Source organism: Acipenser ruthenus, chromosome 8 (genome assembly GCF_902713425.1).
Source record: "Acipenser ruthenus chromosome 8, fAciRut3.2 maternal haplotype, whole genome shotgun sequence".
Lineage (NCBI taxonomy): Eukaryota > Metazoa > Chordata > Actinopteri > Acipenseriformes > Acipenseridae > Acipenser > Acipenser ruthenus.
The window spans coordinates 37713805-37739574 of record NC_081196.1 but is presented as its reverse complement, the minus strand read 5'-3'; the positions used below and the strand labels follow the sequence as shown (position 1 = coordinate 37739574).

The 25770-nt window shown below is 37.4% G+C and overlaps 1 protein-coding gene across 1 annotated transcript in view; it reads right to left on the bottom strand.

Moving 5' to 3' along the window:
* Nucleotides 1-16800: 16800 nt before the first annotated feature.
* The window catches only part of efhc2 (EF-hand domain (C-terminal) containing 2), a 27259-nt gene continuing 18289 nt past the window's right edge, over nt 16801-25770 (bottom strand). Inside the window, exons 11-15 of the mRNA XM_034011464.2 lie at nt 24201-24334; nt 23335-23532; nt 22554-22646; nt 22103-22205; nt 16801-17015 (exon numbers count right to left, since the gene is read on the bottom strand). Coding sequence (XP_033867355.2) covers nt 16920-17015; nt 22103-22205; nt 22554-22646; nt 23335-23532; nt 24201-24334 — 624 coding nt within the window. The 3' untranslated portion in view covers nt 16801-16919. The remainder of the gene's footprint in view (nt 17016-22102; nt 22206-22553; nt 22647-23334; nt 23533-24200; nt 24335-25770) is intronic.

Here is a 25770-nt window from a genome sequence, read left to right as displayed (position 1 = left end):
AGTACCTGATATCATGTTTTCAAATTCAAATACATGTGTGCTTGTGATGGGGTGCCCCACCCCTGTGCGTATTTTGTGTTTTATGTTTTATGTAGTGTGTAATTGCTGGTGTGTATAAACTGGGCTGTGTAGCACGGGTGATTTAAAATGTATATTTGTATTGAGGCACGGGGAGTGCACAATCAGTTCAGATCCAGGTAAAATGTGTATTGGTATTTGGACACAGGTGTGTCACAAAGTAGTTCACATGCAGACTGTGCCGAGATTCAATTGAATGATTGATTAGCAATCGAATCTCGGCACAGCTGCATAAAAGAGCCAGTGTTTCACGTACACAGGGTTGGTGTGTTCATAAGAACATAAGAACATAAGAAAGGTTACAAACGAAAGGAGGCCATTCGGCCAATCTTGCTCGTTTGGTTGTTAGTAGCTTATTGATCCCAGAATCTCATCAAGCAGCTTCTTGAACGATCTCAGGGTGTCAGCTTCAACAACATTACTGGGGAGTTGGTTCCAGACTCACAATTCTCTGTGTAAAAATGTGCCTCCTATTTTCTGTTCTGAACGCCCCTTTATCTAATCTCCATTTGTGACCCCTGGTCCTTGTTTATTATTTGTTTATTTAGCAGACGCCTTTGTCCAAGGCGACTTACAGAGACTAAGGTGTGTGAACTATGCATCAGCTGCAGAATCACTTACAATTACGTCTCACCCGAAAGACGGAGCACAAGGAGGTTAAGTGACTTGCTCAGGGTCACACAGTGAGTCAGTGGCTGAGGTGGGATTAGAACCGGGGACCTCCTGGTTACAAGCCCTTTTCTTTAACCACTGGACCTCACAGCCTCCTGTTTCTATTTTCAATTCAAAAAAGTCCCCTGGGTCGACATTGTCAATACCTTTTAGAATTTTAAATGCCCGAATCAGATCGCTGCATAGTCTTCTTTGTTCAAGACTGAATAGATTCAATTCTTTTAGCTTGTCTGCATATGACATGCCTTTTAAACTCAGGATAATTCTTTGCACTCTTTCTAGAGGAGGAAAATCCTTTTTGTAATGGGGTGACCAGAACTGAACACAATATTCTAGGTGAGGTCTTACTAATGCATTGTAAAGTTTTAACATTACTTCCCTTGATTTAAATTCATCACTTTTCACAATATATCCGAGTGTCTTGTTGGTCATTTTATAGCTTCCCCACATTTCTGAGTCAACATAAACTCCTTGATCTTTTTCATAGATTCCTTCTTCAATTTCAGTATCTCCCATACAGTATTTATAATAGACATTTTTATTGCCTATATGCAGTACCTTACACTTTTCTATATTAAATGTAATTTGCCATGTGTCTGCCCAGTTCTGAGTGCTGTCTAGATCATTTTGAATGACCTTTGCTGCTGCAATGGTGTTTGCCAATTTTTGTGTTGCCTGCAAATTTGCTTACTATACCAAAATCTAAGTGAGTAATGTAGATTAGGAATAGCAGAGGACCTAATACTGATCCCTGTGGTACTCCATTGGTTACCTCGCTCCATTTTGAGGTTTCTCCTCTAATCAGTACTTTCTGTTTTCTATATGTTAACCACTCCCTAATCCTTGTGCATGCATTTCCTTGAATCCCTACTGCACTCAGTTTGAGAATTACTCTTTTATGCAGGACTTTGTCAAAAGATTTCTGGAAATCTAAATAAACCATGTCATATGCTTTGCTATTTTCCGTTCAGGGAGAGAACGGGAGAGAGTCGGGAGAACTGAAACAATAATAAATAATAAAACAATTGCTACTCCTGGAAGTACCAGCACTATACTTGTTTTGGGGTTTGGTGTTAGTGTTTTGTTTGTCTGTTTATTTTGGCCATCGTGCCTTTTGTTTTGTGAAGTGTTTTGTCTTGTTTAAACCTTTTGAAATGTGCGCATCAGCACTTCAATAACCATTCTGTGTCATTCAGTTCCTGGTCTGACGTCGCCACTCAATCCATCTTGCCACACTGCTATAACATGTGTTAGAAAATGGCTTGGACAATCTATCTATTTAAAATTAGTACAGCCAAAAAAGGTAAAAAAAAATTATAACTGAGCTAACTCATCACTTTAAGCAACTACAGCTATGGCCAAAAGTTTTGCATCCCCCATATAGAATTAATTAATGTTGCTTCATAAAGTCAAATGAAACCTGCCGAATAATGTTATGTAACATATTGAATTACATTTTCCATATAACTTACAAAAATAGAAAAATGTGACATTTCAGAATCTAACATGAAATACTGTACTACTATTATGGCTTCCGATAGACTTTTGCAATATAATTTTTTATTTCTTTTATTACATGATATTAAATAAAATATCAAAATGATGTTAATATATGGTAGTTTTTTTTAAATTATGTTTCAAGCCTAAAATTTAGGTGATGCAAAACTTTTGACCATAGCTGTACAATTACTTTAAGAAGTCCATGACTCTGGTTAATTGAATTAGGTTTACTGTATATATGTGCAACAGCAATACCATTTAATTAATCTGCAAAGCTTCTTGCATTGATAACACCACGTTTCCATGATGGGTAACATAAGTTAAAATGGAGGGTGTCCTGTATTGGGAAGATAGACAATTTCTGACACAGTATTTGAAATAATTGCTGATAAAATAACACAATTATCTTAATCATGTATTTTTCTTCTTGTTTAGGTTCACTTTGTATTTTATTTGCAGTTTCAGTTGTCACATCCTAATGCTTTTGGAAACACAGAAGTTCAAAGCATCCCTGTGTCCTCAAAAGGGCTCTCAAAAATGTATTCTGTGTCACCAGTGACCTTTACCCATCCAACAGTGTCCCCAGTGGGGCTAGGAAATACCACCTGTGTTCTATGTGTTATTGCTGATGTATTTCCTACATCAACTGGTACAGTTTTGCAGGGGCAGGTTAATGGTTACACTCTGGTGTACCAGCTGAACTAAGAGAGGCATTATTGATGCCAAAGAGGTGCTTTAAACTCTTAGAAACGTTATCATGATGTGATGACTGAATTTGAAAATTATGTAAAGAGATTCTAAACAAGAAGAGTATAAGAGTACATTTCGGACCTATAGCAAGGTGTTCTTTAAGCAGTTAAAATTGCATGCAGTATCAGTCATCTTAACAGCATATTAAAAACAAAAAGATCTGAGCTTGAATTACTTACATATTTGAACCATCCTGCAGTAAATAATCACCTAATTGAGGCATGGCTTACATCCAAGATGCACCCGCAAGAGACAGCTAAGAAGATGTAAAAATATCCCCTTATCTGATGATCAAATTCTTCAGCAGTCATCATGAGACCTATCTGTTGCTTTTAAAATAAAACATTCTTTCATTGCTCTTGTCTTTACAGCAAAGAAGAGGGAAATGCAGGCTGGAACAAGAGAGTAAAAGGAAAAAAATGAAAGCAGTGATGTTTGCGATGTTTGTCTCAAGTCCTAACAACCGCATTTAATGAAAGAGTTTTTTGTTTCACTTTTCTTCCTGCTTTATTATCTCGTACAAACGTACATATGTCACATTTGAAACTTGGCATTGGTTTAAACATGATTTAACATAATTATTGACAGTATCAGATTCTGCGGATATAGGGGAGCATCTGTCCATTCGGACATCCATCCATCTGTATATCACATTTACATTTTTGCATGTATCTGGATAATTGCTTCTCCAATAGTCATGAAACTTGATAATTCTTACTATTCTGTACATACTGTTGTTATATTTCATGGTGTGACAGTGAAGGCTGCAGTGGTGACATCAGACCAGGAAATGAAAACCAAAAACACAGGAAGTACGGGTGAAACTGAAGTGATACGGTGCTCAGTATTTTATTAATAAACAAAATTAAACAAACAGGTTATACAAAACACAAAAATAAAGGGCACATTAGCCAAAGTGAAAATAAACACTAATAAATCATTCTTGTTATAAAAACGAGTACCTTGTTTGTTGGCTGGTAGCATTCGCTCTTACTTCTTTAACTCTCTCTAATACTCTTCCTTTGTCTGAGCTAGGAGTGGGTCTTTTATACCATGGCTGGAGCCTTAATTACCCATTAAACAATTACCTTATTAAGGCTCCAGCCACACTCCCACTGGCTTTATTGGGATGGGCATTTAACCCAATCCCCGCCAGCTACACTTTTTGCCAGTATCAAACAATAAATAATGTCGGACGGCTTTTGTCAGTCCGCACACACATATACAATAATAATCATAATACTACTACTAATAACAAATAATATATACATACATACATAAATAAATAAATAAATAAATAAATAGGCACAAGGGGAGGGGCTCCTCATTACACATGGTCATTAACCTTTTCATCATATTGATGATAGCTCTAATTACTGACATACTTGTTTTATACAGTAGTCTTAACGCCAAGGGGCTCAAATAAAGTTTATATGGCTTTTTATCATTTTCAGGAATTAGGGAATCACAAAGCTGTGTAACGGGGCGGTGTAACGAAGCCAAACCAGTCTAGAAGACGGGTGCACAGCTACAGCAAGGGCAACTACGCTCAGGCTAAGCCGACTACGCCAGCTCTATAAAGAAAGAGCAACTAAAATGTTATGTTTCCCAATTTTGCCCTATAGTTTAATAGCACAGGTTATTTTAATGGGAAGGAACAATGCATGAACCATGAAGAAAGTAGAGGTCAAGGGAAGCGGAGTTCAATGTTTTTATTTATAAGATAAAAAATGCTTTTCTCATTTACAAAAATAAAATAAACAAATATATTCTTTTTTTTTTTCCCAGGGCTTCATAAAAAACAGTGGCATACTAGTTATCAGCTACACAAAATTAGACACAGTAGTTAACATGTCAGCATCAGGGGTTATAAAGCACTGAAGGGCACCTAACAGAATAAAATAATCCAGAGTTAATTGCATTGGTGAATTGGAGATGTGGTTGAAGTCAACAAAATGCATCCATATCAAAACAACTTGGTGCTCCAACTAAACAAAACCTAGCGAGTCCTCAATCTCACCTCCAATGGAGTTCAGATACCGAGCATCGGGCATGTATTCCATTGGCTAAATAATTCCATTCTCACAGCTATCAAAGAAAGGAAATGGATTTTCATTTTACAGGCTAAATAATCACATAGGAGCCATTCTAGATCCCCCCCCCCCCCCAACTACAGTCAGAGCCAGTGCCGGGCTAAGAACGTAGCAGCAGCAGCAACACAGGAGCTACAAGTGCTATATGTGGATACACCCCCCCGCCAGTATACGCTACAGCTCATAAACTCCACACACAAAGTAGCAGTTTCTCAAAAAAAAAAAACACCCTACCGCCGCTCCTACTTCCTAGCCTGTTACCCTGAACGTCCTCCCAGCTCTATCCTGTTCTTCTGAATGGCGCTTTACAAAGTATTCAGCTACAAACAATTGGACTAATTAATCAATTACTTACACACACTCACACGTGCTCTAAAAAACATATCAATATAAAATAAAAGTGCAATAGAAAAACGCCACATTTTAAATTATAACTACAAAAATAAATTGCAAAGAAAACTTAACCGCTACAGCTGTCTTACAAATCATCTTATTTATTTATTTATTTTTATATATAGCGCCTTTCATACCGAAGTATCACAAGGCACTCTACATAAATACATAAAAATACAATAAAATACAAAATATACAAATAATAATAAAAAAATAATCATGTAGTTCCTCCTTGTCAAAAAAAATTCCCAACTGGATAGCATTAACATATAATCGTCCAACTAGGCATGATTGAAGATGTGTAAATGCAAGGTGTGGGGTCCAAGATGTTTATAAATATGCTTTACTATACATTAGCATGGAAAGTTGTGACAGTAGCATTGATAAAAAGACTACATTGTAAGCTTTGTAACTGGATTTCTAATAGATTTTCACCATTTGCCTTCTCTTCAACTCTTTTCTTAAAAAAAGTCCTGCAAACAAACCCATGCGCTATTTGGTCCTGAAAACAACATCTGCAGAGGAGAATTGTGTTGCCAACAGAGGCAATGAGGCGGACAAGAGCTCCAAGTAACAAACTAGCATTTAATATACCTGCATGTCCACCCACTATGTACAGCCACTATCTATGAGGAGTAACAAATGATTTATGGTGCAGATTCTTCTTTAGTAAAGTAGTTTTTCTTCTGGGGTTTACAACATCATTTGTTTATATTTAATGGAGATTGTGCTCAATAAATTATTAGCTTTGCAGACATGGGATCCCCATGGTTCCTCTCTAGGGACCTTCTAGTATTTTAAGAAAAACCTCAAGAAATGTAAACGGTGATGTAAGACCACACCAGGAAAACGTTCATCCGTGACAAATTGAGGAGGCTCTTGTGGGAGTCAGACATCTCAAGCTAAAATGGACTGAGATATCAAGAGATGGATGGGACAAATCATTCAGTAGGTCAAAACCTGCATAACTTAGGACAACTGAACATACCAATGCTTAAATCATTTAGAGGAAAGAAAGATTATTTAAGGAATGTCTTCAAATGTACAGGGCTTGGGGCCTGGTCTTAAAAGAATCATGTCAAAACTATGTATTAAAAAAGCATTTATTAAAAAATTAATTTTAATATTTAAACTGGATTTCAAGAGTTCTTGCTTATATGGTTTAAAGTACTGCAGCCTAAAACTTAATAGCAGACCACTTTAGACCTACAATTATTGATGTCAATAATGCAATCCAAACACAACTAAAAGAAATCACTACAGTAGTTTTCAGACAATTGTGTGACGCACACTATAGGTTACTCTGTATTAACAGGATGGTTTTGAGCTGTGGGTAGAAATATGCATTTGAAATAGATAATTAGGTGGGAGGCAATGCTGTCTTTAGCCTATGACCTCAATAAAGCAATAAAAAGGGATAAATGGATTAGCTGGTTTTGATGTCACCCTTTCCAGGCCTGTTGCATTAGGAGAAGATAAATACATATTTCTCCCTGGCACAGTGAAGACTGAGAACACAGAGGGGTCAATGAATGTTTCAGCATGTGCTGGCAGACACAATAAAAAACATGAAAGGGGTCTGGTTTGTGTCTGTAACTCAGGCAGCAGTTATTTCCAACAGCCACTACCTTTAAAACCATTGTCGGGCAAAGACAAACAGATCAACTGTGAAACTGATCTTTTTCGTTAACAACCTTTTGTTTTTGTTTCGGTTAAAAAAGATGAATAAATCTACCACAATAGAAAACAGACAGGCTTTGCTAATTTAATTGAATTATATCTGTTGCAAGATTTTTTTTTGTTTTCAGTCACATAAAGAATGTATTGGCACATAATTTTCACAATTGAATGTGGGTGTTTCATGTAATACATCACAGTGGAAGCTCACAATAAAAGCAAGCTCACTATTCACAGCACAGATAACCAGATAAAGTAGAGGGCTGAAGGTTAAATCTACAGTAACGGGCCCACACATTGAAGGATAATAGGACCACAGAAAAGGAGACATTGTTGACATGTGCCTAATGGAAATGTAGTCCAATGGCCCCAAAGGATTTTCAAATCTATTTGCCTTTAATGTACTCTGGGTGTACTATACTATAGAAAATGTCTATAGGAACAAATTAGTTCCAGAACACTGTGCCATATTTATCATGGAATACTGTGCTTCTTGTTAGTGGATAGTTGGTTAGAGGAAAATGTATAATGAGAAGTAGAAATTATGCAGTTGTTCCATGTGGTTTACAGCCAAAAGACACACAGACTGACGCACTGAATACCTTTAAAAATGCAATAACTGCTTGTCAGCACTATTCGCATTAATCAGTGAATCATGGAACAAGCAATTACATTTTCCTGCACATAGCATAACAGTGATTACTTTTCTTGTGTGTTTTAGACCTTTTGAGACTTCCCTGTTGACAGTAAATGCTGGATAAAATAAATTAATATGATTGTCAAATTGCAGTTGATCCCAGTCCCATACACGTTCTGTTTATATCTTTGTTTAGTATGTGGGGCTAGCTGTTGAAAAGTCACATTGTCATATGCTTTGAATGGATTGAGGAAGGCTGTTGTGTCATGGCACTTAAGATACTCCAGAGAAGATCGAAACAAGCTCAAAGCCAGGTAAAGGCAGATTTAGAGAAAAGTGCCCTGTGTTTATCGGTAGAACTCAAACTCAAATCCTGTCCTGCAGATTTGGTTTTCATTGGGCAGATAAAACCTTTGTCGTCATATGATGTACAGAAGCAACTTTTCCTTGTTGAAATCTGGCTTGATGCTGGAAATGCACACCAGTCACTGCTCTTAACAAAATAATGATTCTCATACTGTTTAGACTAGACAATGATATTAATTATTATACATCCTGTAGCCTAAATACCTTTTTACAGTGTTTCTTTGTCGTGTTAAGAGGCTATTTTGCAATAATGTCCCATGCAGATCAGGAGTTGCCTTGGGAAGCTGGACTAATCAGACATACATTACCAATGTAGTTGATTTTGTTCGATGCTGAATCCAGGCGAATCAATTGCACAATCTTACATTTCTTTTAAATATAATTGTTGTCTTTGAAGCACAACATTTGCCCTTTTTTGTATTTAACCACAGGGATCTGGAGTCCACATTTTCAAGTGTTTGAAAAACAGTACATGTCTATTTCAGTGGGTTAACCACAAAACCAGAGCAGTGTCTTCAAATGTCCCAGGATTAACAAGGCAGTTTTGTGATTAAGGCCCCATATAATTAAAAAGTTCAAGTTATTGCTTCTATCACCTTATTACTTCCTGTGCTGAAACTCAACCTCTCTTCTATGATCTAGAGTGTTCAGTACAGTACGTTTTCACATCTATAACTTTAAAACACTAATTTAGCATTTTGAGTAAAGGCTAAGCCTTCTATAGTGACCCGTTGCCCATTGTGATTGCCAGGGCTGGTGCCTCTCTGGTCACTTATACTAAATACTATATAAAAATTAGCTGAGCCCATTTGAACAGTGCGATTTTGTTTCCACCCAAAGATAAAACAAGGAACAGGAATTAGGTTTTACCTTCCAGGATATGAAAAAACTCTGCCTCATTAAGTGTTAGAACATAAGAACATAAGAAAGTTTACAAACGAGAGGAGGCCATTCAGCCCATCTTGCTCGTTTGGTTGTTAGTAGCTTATTGATCCCAGAAACTCATCAAGCAGCTTCTTGAAGGATCCCAGGATTTCAGCTTCAACAACATTACTGGGGAGTTGGTTCCAGACCCTCACAATTCTCTGTGCAAAAAAGTGCCTCCTATTTTCTGTTCTGAATGCCCCTTTATCTAATCTCCATTTGTGACCCCTGGTCCTTGTTTCTTTTTTCAGGTCAAAGAAGTCCCCTGGGTCGACATTGTCTATACCTTTTAGGATTTTGAATGTTTGAATCAGATCGCCGCGTAGTCTTCTTTGTTCAAGACTGAATAGATTCAATTCTTTTAGCCTGTCTGCATACAACATGCCTTTTAAATCCGGGATAATTCTGGTTGCTCTTCTTTGCACTCTTTCTAGAGCAGCAATATCCTTTTTGTAACGAGGTGACCAGAACTGAACACAATATTCTAGGTGAGGTCTTACTAATGCATTGTAAAGTTTTAACATTACTTCCCTTGATTTAAATTCAACACTTCTCACAATATATCCAAGCATCTTGTTGGCCTTTTTTTTAGCTTCCCCACATTGTCTAGATAAAGACATTTCTGAGTCAACATAAACTCCTAGGTCTTTTTCATAGTTCCCTTCTTCAATTTCAGTATCTCCCATATGATATTTATAATGCACATTTTTATTGCCTGCATGCAATACTTTACACTTTTCTCTATCAAATTTCATTTGCCATGTGTCTGCCCTGTTCTGAATGCTGTCTAGATCATTTCTCCTCCTATTTTTGTGTCATCTGCAAATTTAACGAATTTGCTTACTATACCAGAATCTAAATCATTAATGTAGATTAGGAATAGCAGAGGACCTAATACTGATCCCTGAAGTACACCACTGGTTACCTCGCTCCATTCTGAGGTTTCTCCTCTAATCAGTACTTTCTGTTTTCTACATGTTAACCACTCCCTAATCCATGTGCATGCATTTCCTTGAATCCCTACTGCGTTCAGTTTGAGAATTAATCTTTTATGCGGGACTTTGTCAAAAGCTTTCTGGAAATCTAAATAAACCATGTTGTATGCTTTGCAATTATCCATTTTCAATGTTGCATCCTCAAAAAAGTCAAGTAGGTTAGTTAGACACCATCTCCCATCTCACGAACCCAGCTGTTTCGACTCTCTTCCATCTCCCTGGTAGCTTTCAGTCTGCTAGGGGTGCAGACTTCCATGAATTGTGGGTGTGTCAGCTCCTCAAGCTCCTGTTGCTGTCTCATTTCCTCCAGCTCCTTTTCTAGCAGGCTTAATTGTTGAAGCAAGTCCTGGATCGTGCGGCACTTTACACAAACTTGGTTGAGCTCTGTTGGGCTTTCTTGGATTTCCCACATCATGCAGTTGTCACAGATTACTGGCTTGAAGCACTTTTTTTTTTTTGGAAGTTTAGTTTAGCTTCTGCAGCTGTCAACCTGCTTCTAACTGCGTTGTACTTGTCCACGACTGTACTTCTCACACGCTGTCGCTGGGAGGACTTGCCTGCCTTTTGTTTGTTTGTGTTTGTGCTGCGGGCTCAGCCCCTCCTCCCGTGTCTCAGAACGCCGCAGAATTTGAATCAGCTGCTCCGAGTTTCAGCTTGTTATCAGAAAAATACACGCAGCTGTAAGGCTTTAAGCTGCAATGTTTTCTGATTAAAGCAACTCCAGATTTAATTTAAAATGACATTTCTCCTTACTGCTTCTAACTTCGTTGTACTTGTCCACGACTGTACTTCTCCCACGCTCTCGCTTCCACACGCTCTGCATTAATTCAAAATAAAATTAGAAATCATTGTTTTACCATGCAACGATTTCCTTATTGGAATGAATATGTCCCCAAAGTATAATGTAAAAGCAAAAAGACGGGAATGGAAATAGTTACTACTGATTTTTTGTATAAATAGCGAATGGAGAGCTTTATTAACGAAGACATAACCCTTAATGTTGCGTTTTATTTTTATTTAATTTTTCCCTTTAATTAAATTGAGACTCAATATCATAAGTGCATAAACGAATGTTCCATCATGTGCACATTTGAACCAAAAGTATGAGATTTATCAACAAAGACAGTCAAGTTTATTTTCTATTCACACATACTCAGGCTGTGTGCTGTACATGATAAGTCCCTAGTGCTAGACATGAGTACTGCAAAAGAAGGTGTAATTATTTTTTTTAATTTCCTCAGCGATACGCAATCGCTATATAATGTAGACACTTACTTTTTATTAACACCAGTATCTTACACTTGTTTTTGCAGAATTAAAGAATCAGGATAAAATGGACTTGATCACTGTTTACAAACAATAGAACCCTGCTAGGTGCATGCGCAAGGCCTGTGTGGTAAAGAGCTTGCCGTCTTTCATTGGATTAAGGGTTACACCTCATAAATCCTGATGTCATCCTGATGTCTACCCCCAGAATGGAATTTTTAAAATTAGGGACACATCCTGACAGATCCCTTCATGTTGTGTAGCTATTATAAAGGGTCATTTTTTTCATAAAAACAATTAAAGGTATTTCTGTTTTTAATAAATCTATAAAATGGAAGGATGTTCAAATTTAAAGTTTCTTCCGAGTGTGCATGTGTATGGAATTTACATCCTGATTGAACAGAATATTTGAAAATTCTAAATTATTCCATAAACAGCAAAAGAAAAACCAAACTCCAAAATCAGAACCTCTATTTTCTCAGGATGTTTTCTGGAAGAAAAACAAACAAACTCTTAAGTAACTTTATTTAAGTAACTTAAAACTACTTACATACTACTAAATACATTGTCTGAGCTACTTATTTGGTTTTGTTGGGCATTGTTTCCTTTCTTTGGGGTAGTCATTTGAAAAACTAGCCCTAAGTGAATAACTGAGTTCCTGTGTTATCACTGCCTTCCTTTACAGGCTGCAGTTCCCTGTGTGGATTCATTTTTTTCTATAATTCAGCTTCGTACAGGCAGTGCAGAGGTTAAAACCCTACTGTGAGATGAAAGCAGCTGAGGTCAGGTTTCAGGTGGCTGCTATTTTATTAGGCAGATTTTCTGAAGGCATTTTTTTAGGCATTTTGGGAAAAATGCCTAAACTTGCAGGTGTTAAAAATCAATTTGAGACAAAAAAAGTTTTTGGACAAAAATGAATCTGATGCTGGTTTTTTCCATACAGCGTGTTAATGCTACATAAGCTATAAATATAAATATAGTATACTCTGTGAAGGTACTACTATTTTAAGACACAGTGCCACTATACCCACCATTGCAAAGCTGAAATCTGCCTTTTAATAAAAAGTGCACAGAAGTGCAGTGCTGCAAACACACCTTACTGCTTACTCTCAAGAAAGACTTTCTCGTTCCCTTTTAAAAGTCATAAAAGGCCACGTATGCTTCACATCTAATGGACGTCAAACTTGTGTTGTGACCGAGGGGCTGTGTGCTCGGGTGACTAACATTTTAGTAAGTGTGAAAGCTAAGAATGAAAACTTGATAATGCCCAAGTGATGTAATGTGCCGCTTCAGTCCCAGTAAGAGATTCAGGGTTGATAACAGGGGTCTGGTTACACTACTCTGAACCTGCAGATGACGACTGCTTGTCTTTTTAAACCCCACTAGCGACAAACAATTGAATAGCACACTCATTCAGGATTGTTAAAGTATGTATTCATTTTGGGTAAAGTCTGGCGAATCCCCTTGTGATTTTTCTGCATGGCCGAAGAAGAGCATGAGACAGTTATTCCATATACAGGGATGATGTGCTGCAATAGAAGGGCCTTTGGTTTATGGTATGTTGGCCTAAACTGGAGCTGTTTCGACTGTGACTGTGGCTGCCTGTAATTGTGCACAATTTAGCACTGCACCCTGACTTAAAAACAGACAGTATACATTTTGCATATAGGATACTCATGATAATACAAATTAGTTGTTTAATGCAAAAATTGTTGCTGGTCCTTTGAAATTCATATTAACAAGAATTGACTGTCCTCCTGTAAGTATTATAACTTGTCAATGCGGCACCATGATCTATTTTGTGTTAATTGTCTAGGCTACTAAGTATGCCAAGCTAATAATTTAAAAAATACTAAAATCATTTAGTTTCAATTTAAAATAATCTTTTATTTACAATGTAGCAGCATGTAGCAGCATGATTTATTTTGTGTTACTGGTAGCCTACAGGCTAAAGTAAAAAGGTATTTCGCTGTATATACTGTACAGATTTATATTTTTTTCATAATGTAATGTGTAGCCTACCCAAAACACATTAGTGTTATTTCAGCGCAGTGAATTATACATTTAAAATACATTGAGCACAATAATGTATCTGTGTGCGATTTTATTGTATTTTTTTAAAACCCGACATCTCCTTATGTCGGACAAACCGGTTTAGTGAGGGGCTACTGCGGTATGTTTGCGCTGCGACTGGCCCATCTTAGTACATCTACCCCTGATAGTGCAGCCTGTCTCATTTGGCCACCAACAAAATGTAACAAAAAAAAACACAGACATAGCGTTCCACAAATAATACTTACAAAAACACATTCCGTTAGAAAGCACTGTGTATTATCCTTGTAGAAGGATAGTACACAGTGCTTTCTTAAGGAATGTAGTGTAGCATTGCATGGAAATTGAAGCAGGCTCATACAGGTTTTGCAGGTTCTATAATGCAGCAGTTTATTAAGCCGGGACTACACTTGACAGGTAAAGCGTGCTGCTTTACCAGCCACTGGTACTACAGCTGGGCAGCGTAGTGCTACTCAGACTGTGACAAAATAATCAAAGAAAAAAAAAGAAAGCACGCTGTTTTGGCCGTGTACTACAGCCGAGTAAGTGCAGTCTGGTTTTCCTTGGTTCTTTTTCAGTCCTGCTTCTTTCTGGCTCTCCTTGGCTTTTTCTCTCCAATCTTTCTTTCTGTTCTTTTTATTCCAGCAGCAGCCTGTTCTGCTCAGCAGCCCATTCCTTTCATCAGCAGCCCGTTCCTCTCAGCAGCAGCCCGTTCCTCTCAGCAGCAGCCCGCTCCTCTCAGCAGCAGCCCGTTCCTCTCAGCAGCAGCCTGTTCCTCTCAGCAGCAGCCTGTTCCTCTTAGCAGCAGCCTGTTCCTCTCAGCAGCAGCCTGTTCCATTCAGCAGCCTGTTTGTCAGCAGCAGCAGCCCACTACTTATCCCCACACCCAGGCCCTGGTGCACCAGCCACCAATCCCATCATGCACGATTTCTTGATTGTTGCAACATTTTGTCCCGATTCACCTGGGTGTGTACTGTGGCTCTTTGAGTAATGCTGATCGCTAATATGGCTCCTGAACCACAAGTTCTTAGTACCACTCTTGCAATTAGTATTAACTTACTAACCACGGAATCATCCCCAGTTAGTACGCTCCTTTCAGTTTGTTGCAATTGACACTGAATGAAGAAGTCTTTAAATGCCTCATACTGTATGTGTTTTCTCCTATTTGGTCAAAGAAGCTTGCCAATAAAGTACTGCTTGACACGGCCAGCCTTCAGTTCTAGTACTTCAATTATAGTACAGTTATAGTATAGTTATAGAGCCTTCAGTGATAGCAAGGTCACAAACGTGATTTGCACTGCTGAAGTCTTGTAAACATAATGTATGACATGTTTCTATGCATTTTTTGGTCAATTGTACAGCTTTTTAGAGTGAGAAGATGATTTACCCACTCCTTAAGAGTCATGCGTGGTATGTGCGTGCTACATCACATAAATAATGACTGTGGCCAGGGGGCAGCGCTCAATTGGCCGAGCTCCGCCCAGGGGGAGGGAGGGCTAGGTCGGCCAGGGTGTCTTTGGCTCACAGCGCACCAGCGACCCCTGTGGTCTGGCCGGGCGCCTGCGGGCTTGTCTGTAAGCTGCCCAGGGCTGCCCAGGGCTTCAGACAGCGTGTGTTCATCTTCGCCCCTCCCGAGTCAGCGCAGGGGTGGTAGTGGTGGGCTGAGCCTAAAAATAATTGGACATTACTAAATTGGGGAGAAAACAATAAAAAAAATAATTGGCGACCACTAAATTTAAACAATAAATAAACAAATAACTAAATAAATAATGACTGTGGAGAGAGAGTGATGACTTTCCAAGCTGCATGAAAACCCGACCACTGATTGCAGGATGTTCATGCTCCGGCTTCTCAAAAGCCTTTCTCCTTCATTTGCATTTTATTTTCAGACCATTTCTTCTCTTAGAGAAGCTGCCATATCATAAGCTTTTAGCTAAAATCTGAATGAATTAATGAATGTATTTTATTTTACAAGACTTTATTTATTCAATCCTCTGCAACGCTTATTATCTGTAGATAACTAACCTTGCATTAAGTTACCCCCATCACAGACAAGTATCGGTCAGTTAAACACTGTGTCTGCCTGTAACAGGGGAATTTGTTACATGAGTGAGCCATCACTGAATAATAATGAGGCAGACACAGAGCATTGGGTATTGACACATCGCATAGGTGCACAGATTTAATACAACACAAGTGCTGCCACTAGGGTACTCGCAATGGTAGCCCAAGTGTCAGATTTAATACAAAATACAAAACAAAACAAAGCTAAAAAGTTTGCCACACAAGGCGAGCGCTAGTGCCACTAAAAGCATCCCCTAAACTGACCTACTTCCGGGCATCCACACTGACTCCCAGCATCCACACGGAGTCCAGGCATCCTCGCGGAGTCCCGGCATCCTCGCGGAGTCCCAGCATCCTCACTGAATCCCAGCATCCCCACGGAGTCCCGGCATCCACATGGAGTCTAGGCATCCTCGCGGAGTCCCGGCATCCTCACGGAGTCCCAGCAACCCCACGGAGTCCCGGCATCCACATGGAGTCCAGGCATCCTCGCGGAGTCCCAGCATCCTCACTGAATCCCAGCATCCCCACGGAGTCCCGGCATCCACATGGAGTCCAGGCATCCTCGCGGAGTCCCGGCATCCTTGCGGAGTCCCGGCATCCTCGCGGAGTCCCGGCATCCTTGCGGAGTCCTGGCATCCTCGCAGAGTCCCGGCATTCACACGGCGTCCCGGCATCCTCACGGAGTCCCAGCCTCCTCACAGAGTCCCGGCATCCTCACAGAGCCCCGGCATCCTCACGGAGTCCCGGCATCCACACAGTCCCGGCATCCTCACAGAGTCCGGTATCCTCATGGAGTCCCAGCATCCACACAGTCCCGGCATCCTCAGGGAGTCCCGGCATCCTCGGGGAGTCCCGGCATCCTCGGGGAGTCCCGGCATCCTCACAGAGTCCCGGCATTCTCACAGAGTCCCAGCATCCACATGGCTGGGCAATGCCTTCACGAGCACAGTCTTGGAGTGGAAGGTTTCTGTGTAATAGTTCTCTCGATGGAGCGGACACTCTCCTCCTCGATTGCAATACAGCAAACTTTCGTTCAGTGCACGCCTGTATGGCTATGGCCGTGCAATAGCCATGAGTTGTGACGCTGACGCTTTTTGAGCTCCGCACAGCCTCCCCGGGCTTGCCCACCCAGCCAATCCAGACCTCCCAATCAGCTCAGCGCCAATTACTTACGTGTAATCAGGAGTAAGTAGCAACATGGTTGAGAGACATTTTATTTACACAGATCAGCACAGTAATTTGACCAGTGATATCTACACAAAATTGTAAATGTGTGCAGATGGCCAAGAAAAAAAGGACAGCAAAAAAGATTTGATTAAATTAATGATTTTTATTCTATTTAAAAAAAAAAACATACACACAACAAACTTGATAACACATCCAGTTGTTGAATTTTTGTTTGCGTGTGTTTCACAGAAGGGACAGAAAGAGAATATTTAACATCTCACTTTAATCTTGTTTGCCAAAGACATCCTCTACTAAGATCATGTAGTTGATATTTTTCACTGCTGGAGCAGTGGCTTCTCCGTTCCAGTCACTGTCAGTCTGAAAATAACAAGCATCAGAACATCCATGAAACAAACAGGACAAATAGGCATCTTCTTATACCTGAGGAATCCCTGGTAAAACCGAAGTTAAGTGTAGTAACGAACAGGAAAAGCACAATGACAATAAAGCACAGGAAAACACGGTAAATCATAAATAACTACATTACAAACACACACAATAATCATTAAAAACATATAGGACCACATATTTCTGGTAGTTTCTAAAGCACTGGTACATCTTGACTTGAGCCTTTAAGCATCTATAGACTGCAATTTACACAACCTCTGATTTGTTTTTATGGTCTATGATTGCTGACAGGTAACCACCTCTGGTGTTGGCCTATCATGTTGCTGTGGTGCTACACAGCAATAAATTTGACTGTCCTCTCTTAAACACTTTTGATTCTTGCTAAAATGCTTAATATTTAAAATCACTTAAATATATATAATATATATTTTGCTCTTTATATATATATATATATATATATATATATATATATATATATATATATATGTAAAATGTTGCCATAATTAATATAATTGTAATTATACTTAAATAAAATAGAAAAGTCAGCATTTATTCTAATAATATAATACTATTTTAGCAACTTCCTCTTTTTTTAACTACCTTTTGCATATTTTCTGCCAACCCCTATAAATTAAAGAATGCCCTAATTTATTCCTCATCAGAGTCTGAATGGTAGACATGTTGGGTTTATTTCAATGCTCTAAACAGTGGTAAACAGTTCTTATGATAATATTGGTGTTAATAAATCACCCCTGGGGGGGAAAAATCAATACAGGTAGAAGTGAACAGACCGAGGCTGAAAGATGTGTTTACATGCTATGAGTGTTGATATAACCCAGACCATATTCAGATGCTTACAGTCCCATAACTCTTATTATATACTTTTTTATTGTTAATATACTGTACAGGTAAATACCCAGCTATATTATTTTTGCTATTCGTAACCAACTTTTATTTATTCAGTCCATTGTGATATTCATTGAAAAGAGGAACAAGGTTGATGAAGAGAATACTGTTAAGTGGACGACCCTTTTTGAGTTTGCAGTTGAACTAAATTCTGAGAGGTGCCTCAGGTAAGCTTTTTTAAAGCAGGTGAAGTCAACCACATCAATATTGAGAATAAAGCGCTGTAAAATCTCGATATGGTACGGGTGATGTCATGATGCTGTTGTTCATCCACAAGAGCTCCGTAGATCACTTTTAACTGGCTGTGTGATTTGCGTTTACTTTGCAGCACAGAGTGTGGCTGGAAATCAGTGACTCAGAACAGAAAACAGAAACAGGAAAACAGTCAGTGTTAGATTAGAAAGATTAGAAAATACAATATCAGTAAAACAAAGCATTGGAGGAGGGTATTCATCCACACCGGGAAATAGGCGAACAGTAAACTGTTTGTTTTCTCTTTGTGGTCTTGGGATGTGAGACCAGCAAACTAGCCCAAAGTGAAAGGCTAGTGTATCCATAACTCTTAAACACTCCATAGTGCTGAATTTAGAAATACTTTAGGTTTCTTTTAGGCTAGTGCACTGGCCAATTGTGCTACCTAGCAGCCATTCACCTACATTACTGTAATGTATAGAAAAGAAGCATCTTGAAATATATAGCATCAAGCGAAAGAATGTGCAGTATCAGATTATTATTATCTGTAATTATGCAGTTTATGGTTTATCATATATATATATATATATATATATATATATATATATATATATATATATATATATATATATTAGCTCAAAGAGCCAGCTGCCCAACGTTTCGATATGTTGTACATATCTTTCTCAAGGGAGCCTGTGTTTGAATCAAAACATTGGAGGTATTTATAGGTTTTTGACAGCATGACAACTACTTGTTATTGTTTACATTCAAATCCATGATTTATTCTTACATGATGTAATGGTGTTCTATATATTGTGACATCATTTTTACTTCTATCTTTGAATCTGTATTAATTCTAATTAATACTACTTTATATAAACTTATATTTTTATTATATCATGCAATGCTGGCTCTGAGGATCAGTCTAGATTTGGCCTCCCCAGCGCATCAGCATGCACAACTTTTTTTTTGAATGACTTTTGTTTATTTATTTAAATGTTATATATTTATTGAAGTTAATTAGTTCATTCTTTTCTGTTGAGTCCCACTGGCATAATCGTGTTCAGTCTATTTATCCATTTACTTTCTTTTATTCTTCTATATGTCGCATTGTCTAATTTGAGCTGTTCTAATACTACAAACTTTACATCATTTATGTCATGTCCCTGACTGGTGAAGTGCTGTACTATTGGTTCATTCATTTTTTTATTTCTAATTAATGAAAGGTGGTTCTGAATTATTTTATATAAAGTAGTTCCAGTCTCTCCAACATATTTGATTTCATCACATTTTTCACAGGCTATTCCATAAACGACATTGCTATTTTTACAGTAGGTATTAGTTTTTAGTGGATAAGTGGTGTTCTTATGTTTAATTATATTTTTACTTTTGTCTATGTATTTACACACTTTACATTTACTGGTGCACATGTTCGTAGAACCTATTCTGTCAATTATTCTTTTATGTTTACTGTGAACTAAAATATCACCTAAATCAGCTTCTCTTTTGAATGCTACAACTGGGGCCTTAAGAAATACTTTTTTTAATTTTTCTGAATTATGTAGAATCCGCAAGTGTTTCCAAACTATCTTAGAAATATTGGGCAAAAGTTTAGAGTAAGTCATTACTAATAGGACTCTTTTGACCTTTTTATCTCTATTTTTATAATCTAGTAGATCATCTCTTTTTAGTTTATCCACTTTTCTTAACTCCATCTCTATAATTCTTTCTTTGTATCCTCTTTTTTTAAGATTTGTTTTTAATACATTTCTTTGTTTTACATAGTCACTTTCTTTAGAGCATATTCTTTGTATTCTTATACCTAGTCCCTTTGGGATTGCCCTTTTAGTGTGTATCGGATGTGCAGAGGACGTGTGTAAATACTGGTGCATGTCAGTAGGTTTACAGAAGAGGTCAGTCTCAATTGAACCTTCTTCAAGTTTTACTATGGTATCTAAAAATTCTATTTCTTTCCTTGTCCATCGAAGGTCCACCTTAATATTACTGTGTATTTCATTTGCCATTTTATGAAACTGGAAAAGAGACTCTTCTCCGTGTGTCCAAACCCCAAAAATATCATCTACAAACCGAATGTATTCTAAAGGTTCTCTTTCCGATTTTCTAAGTAATTGTTCTTCCCATTTCCCCATGTATGTACTGGCAAAATGCATTCCTAATTTAGATCCTATTGCTGTACCATCGTTTTGTTTGTAATTCTTATCAACAATAGTAAAATAACTGTTTTCTAAAACTATGTTGATCATGTTCAGTACCTCTGCTGTAGGTATTGATTTATCTAGTCTATTATCTAGAGCTTTTTGACAAGCTTCTAAAGTTTCTTTACGAGGGACACTTGGATACAAGGATTTTACATCCATGCAAAATAAAATTGTATTCTCTGGAAGGTTGTGTTTTATTGATTCAAGTCTTTTTAAAAATTGTGTTGTATCCTTAACATAGCTTGGTAATTTCTCAATGTGCGACCTAAATTGTTTTTCTGCTATTTCAGCTATTATGTGTGTTGGATTATCAATTGTACTGACTATCATTCGCATAGGGTGATTTTCTTTGTGCATTTTAGGATTTCCTCTTGCTAGGCCTGTTCTTGCATTATGTGGCTGCATGTATTTTTTTAATTCTTTTGATATAATGCCTTTATTGTATAGTCTCTCCGCAATCTCCTTAACCTCTTTTACCGATTTATTGATCTTATTGCTTTTAACTTCTTCATATGTATCTGTATTATTTAATTCACATTCTACAGATTTCATATAGTCATCTGTGTTCATTATCACTATTCCTGAGCCTTTATCTGCTGGTCTTATCATTATATCATCATCATTTAACAACTCAGTCATAGCTTGTTCTTCAATATTGGTTAAATTAAGTTTACATCTTTTCTTTAGTCCTACTATTATTTCTTGTTTAACTACTTCAATATACATATCTAACCATTTATCTCTTCCATCCGGAGGAGTCCATGTGCTTGTACTATTAACCTTAATCCCATGCTCATAATTACCCTCTGAATCTGAGATATTTTCAATGAAAAAATATTCTGCTAATCTCATGCGTCTCTCCCACTCCTTTAATTCAGTGGCCAGTTTATCTTTATCGATGTATCTTTTAGTCGGTATAAACTTAAGTCCTTTACTCAGTACCGCTTTTTGGGATGTGGTTAAAGTTTTACTTGATAAATTGAATACTATGTCTTCTGTCTTCTCTTTTGTGTATTTGGTACCATGTCTATTTTTGGGTCTCCTATCTTTCTGTTTTGAATTCTCTGTCTTAGTCATGTTTAATTCACTATTTTGCATTTTATTATTTACTTTAACCTGGTTTATTTTTACTGTTTTAGATTTATTTTGATTATCTTTCCTAATTATGCCACAGTATTCAGATTTTCTTCCGGTTTCATTGTCTTTAAATACAATAACTGAGAAATGGTTATTGTTGTATAAAAGATTAATTGGATCGTTGTTATTTTTAATATATTCTATTGTGCCTTCGTATTTAAAACAGTCCTTATTCTTTAAGTCTATGTATACGTGTATGGGCCTATTTAGGAGGTCTACAGCTGCCATAACTTCTGCCTCTGTAGCCCAAGAATCTATACTCCCGTCACTTAATTTCATTTTTTCAATATGGGTCACTGAGTCGATGTACATTTCATACTGTTTTAAATTGCTTTCCATTAGTTCTGTTATATCATGTCTAATTGTTCGATGGTCATTTTGTGAACTGTATAAAACAACACCTAAACATCTAAAGAAACAGTTCCCGTCCTTCTCTATTTGAACTATGTTGTAGTCATCATAACTCTTATACTCGCATTGCTCAAGCATTCTATTCGAAAGTTTTTCAGCAGTGTTTTCCTTATTCTCGGAATTGTTATGATTTGAAATTTTAATTTTTTCTAGACCTATTCTATTTTGTAATCCCGGTTGACCTATATTTACCTGGATAAGTGCTCCTGGTTGAGAATATGGTAAAGGATGCTCTTTCCAGTCTATTGCCGACAGGAATGCATTGTAATCCAGTTCTTCTTGGTCATTTTGAAACCTAGATATTAAAGAAAGTTTACACCTCAGTTATGTGTTACTGGTTTGGGTTTTTGTTTAGAAAACTAAATAAATATAGTGTTTACAATAGTGTTTACATTTTTTATGAAGAAAAATGCTTGCAAGTTAAGAATACATTTGCTAGATGTGCCACTGCAGTTGTTCTGTGCAGTTTAAGTAGTGTATACATGACAATAAAGAAAGTTTTATGTTATCATTTATCATTGTCAAAAAAGTTTTTCATCAAATTGCATTTCACAAATCAGTCAGACACACCAAATCTCAGCTGCCAGCAGAGGAAGCCAGACACAAGTTAACAAATGTTCCCTGTTTATTATTTCAGACTTACCTTGCCATGATTTCTCTCAGAAGATCATCAGGCACAGGCAGCTTGAAAGCTTTGCAAAGCGTCCTGCTCTCCTGGATGGGCAGAAATCCGCTCCTACGCAAACGCGTGAAAAGAACAATATGAAGAAAAAGTTTGATTTAATGAAAAAAAAAACAACAACATCTGGTAAATATTAAAGCAGGTGGCATTATAATTATAGGAAGAAAAGAAAGTAGCGTAGATTTATAGGACTGGGGAACAAGGTGAAGAGGAAATGGCATTTCACAGCAACTAGTCATCAGCATTTTGTTTATTCTGATCCTGTCTAATTTCATGATAACTGAGATTTAAACAGAATGTTTATCCCAGTGAAAGAAAGCTACCAGACCAGATTCTGAACTGAAAATCAAAATTAACTTAAAGTACAAAGTTAGTTTGTAATCCCTTTGGAAGACAAGATCTTAATTTTAATGGTGATCAACCTGAGCTAACCTGAGGGCCACATGTGAGACTGAGAGACCTTTGAGGACCTCATTATCCCCTAATGACACAGCTTGGTTATAAGAAGCTGAATTCTTATGACACATCTTGGTTATAAGAAGCTGAATTTTTCATAATGTTTTATGCTTACTTATCTCTATGCAGTTGCTCTGAATTGATTATACTGCTTATAATGTAGGGACCATAAGTTGACCCTTGAGGGCAGCATGCAGGCCTCATGTTGCAGACCCCTGGGCTAGAGGGTTGAGTTAAGTTTGAAACAGCAAAAGAAAGTTAAAGAGAATTATGCACAAGGCAATACTTTTTCCGGTCGTTGTGCACAAAGAAATCAGCCAGTTCTAAGAAGCTTTCAAATGTTTTTTTCCTCAGCTGCTCCTGAGCCACAGACACCAGTAGGTCGGTGTCTGTCTCGTGCTGCTCCCGGATGCTGTAGTGGCGCCCCACAGTCATGATCTCATGTTCAGACAGCTGACCCTCTGCCACCTCAGTCAGGAGATTTCTGGTGATCAGAAACACTGTTTATACACAAGATGAGGAACAACAATACCACACAATATTCATTTTTATGGCGCTTTTCATGACAAAGTGCATTAGCTTTAATGGTAAGCCCCTGGTGATACTCTAATTTAAGTTATAAATAGGGATGCACATATATAGTGTCTGTAATGTAACACAACAAAACAGCACAAATTTTGCATTCTCAAGGGTGACATTTTTTACAGTTGTTCACAGCATGTTAATGCAAATTACATTACTAAAACTTTTTTTTTTTGCATTTAATAATGAGAAAGAGCAAACAAAATGTATATATTATTGTGACAGAGATAGAATGAGTCTTGGTGTTAGATCTCCCTCCTGACCTGTGACAAATGCAGACACTTCTGGCATTTAAGTATGATAATTCCTCAAGAAAGGATAATTAGTAGACACTCCATCCATTTAAGTGTGCAACTAGCTCGTTATTACTAAGCTCACCTATCTCAACTAATCATCTGAGCCAATCTCATAAGCCTTAACTCTTGTTTACCTAAAAAGTGTTGATAATCGCTATATAAATATTAATTCATTAAAACAAATTCAATTAAAAAAATAACACGGTTTTTTGAGAATTTTGCCCTATATATTCATAGCAAGTTTGTTTTTATATAGTAGCTCTCAATCTCATACCTGAATGGAGCATATTCAATAACTCCAGTGCTTGTTGGGTCGTTCATCACAAAGCACTTTTTAATCTCCTTCAGTTTGGTGTCACAGATTTCTTTCATCTTGCTGATGATGGTGCTAATGTTAGCCATGGGGAACTAGGTTAAACAAGGGAATACCATTGCTGTCAGTAAAGCTATGTTTAACACAGTACAGAAATATAATTTCGATCAACCCACTGCCTTCTATGCAGAGTTGAAACCAAGTCATTTTTGTCAAGTCTCAAGTCCCAACAGTCAAGTGTCAAGTCTGGGAATAGCCACCCTGATTGAACATATGATGATGATGATGATGATGATGATGATGATGATGATGATGATGATGATGATGATGATGATGATGATGATTATTATTATTATTAATAATTAATTTAGCTGACGCTTTATCCAAAGCGATTTACAAGATTATTCAAAGTAATTTTCTCCTCATCCGGCGTGTCTGTACTCTACGAGTAGCCTTGAAAAAATTGTTTCAAATTTGGCTTGTTTTAAAAGCTTCTAGCGGGTAAATATTGTCTTTGGCGGTTTGGCTATTTTTTATATATTTTTACCATGCATGTTTTTTTTTCTATTCCTTTTGATTATGAGGTCATCATCAGTGCAGGACTACAATCACCACAATGCCCTGCATACTATACCACGCCCTCCCACTGGGGCGTGACTTTGTTCTGAAGCTCAGCATCCAATAAAATGACAAATCACACAAATGCCCACACTTGCATTCAGCAAATCCAGCTGAAGAAAATGGTGAACCCGCCTAGTTCTTTCCTCAGGACTGGTTAATATGGGGATTCTTACAGATGATTGACACTCGTATGCATTTGACCGGGGTTCTTGTTTAATTGTAAAAAAAAATTACTTTTATTTTAATTTGTAAGATTAAAATAAGAATTATATCAGTACAAATATAATTAGAATTTATTATTTTATTTATTGTTTTATAGACTATACGTCGACAGTTCAGGACAATTTAATTTTACACGTCTGATTAAAAAAAAAAAAAAAAACAATCGTGGATCTACCGCATTTGATCTCATCACATAAGAAACAACAGTGCTTGTACTGTAAATTGTGAGAAAAAAACAAGCAAAGCCCATATAAAAATAAATAAATCATTTATAACATTACTTACCTGTGTTATTTATATATATATAAACCTCCCTGCAGAAAAAACATGTGCGTAGGCACATTTGGGGTTTTATTTGATTGTTTTGTTAATTGTTTAATTGTTAATTATTACCTGCACCTGGCTATTATTGAAAATTAGAGCCAGATGCAGGGTTTATAAGGAGAGCAGTCAGTCTGCACTGGGTGGCTGCTGAAGAGGGTAGAAGCCCGACTGTGCTGGTGTGTGGGTACAGTGAATCCTTTTCTGTGTGTGCTGTTCTGTTTGTTTTATTTTGTGTTACAGGTAAACAGCTTAGCTGTCCTGTCTTTTAGTTTAGGTTCCTGTTTTGTTTTAGTTATTGCTCAAAGAAGAGCTAGGTGTTTGTTTTGTTTATTTTGTTTTTGTGTGTGTTCATTAAAAATAGCGC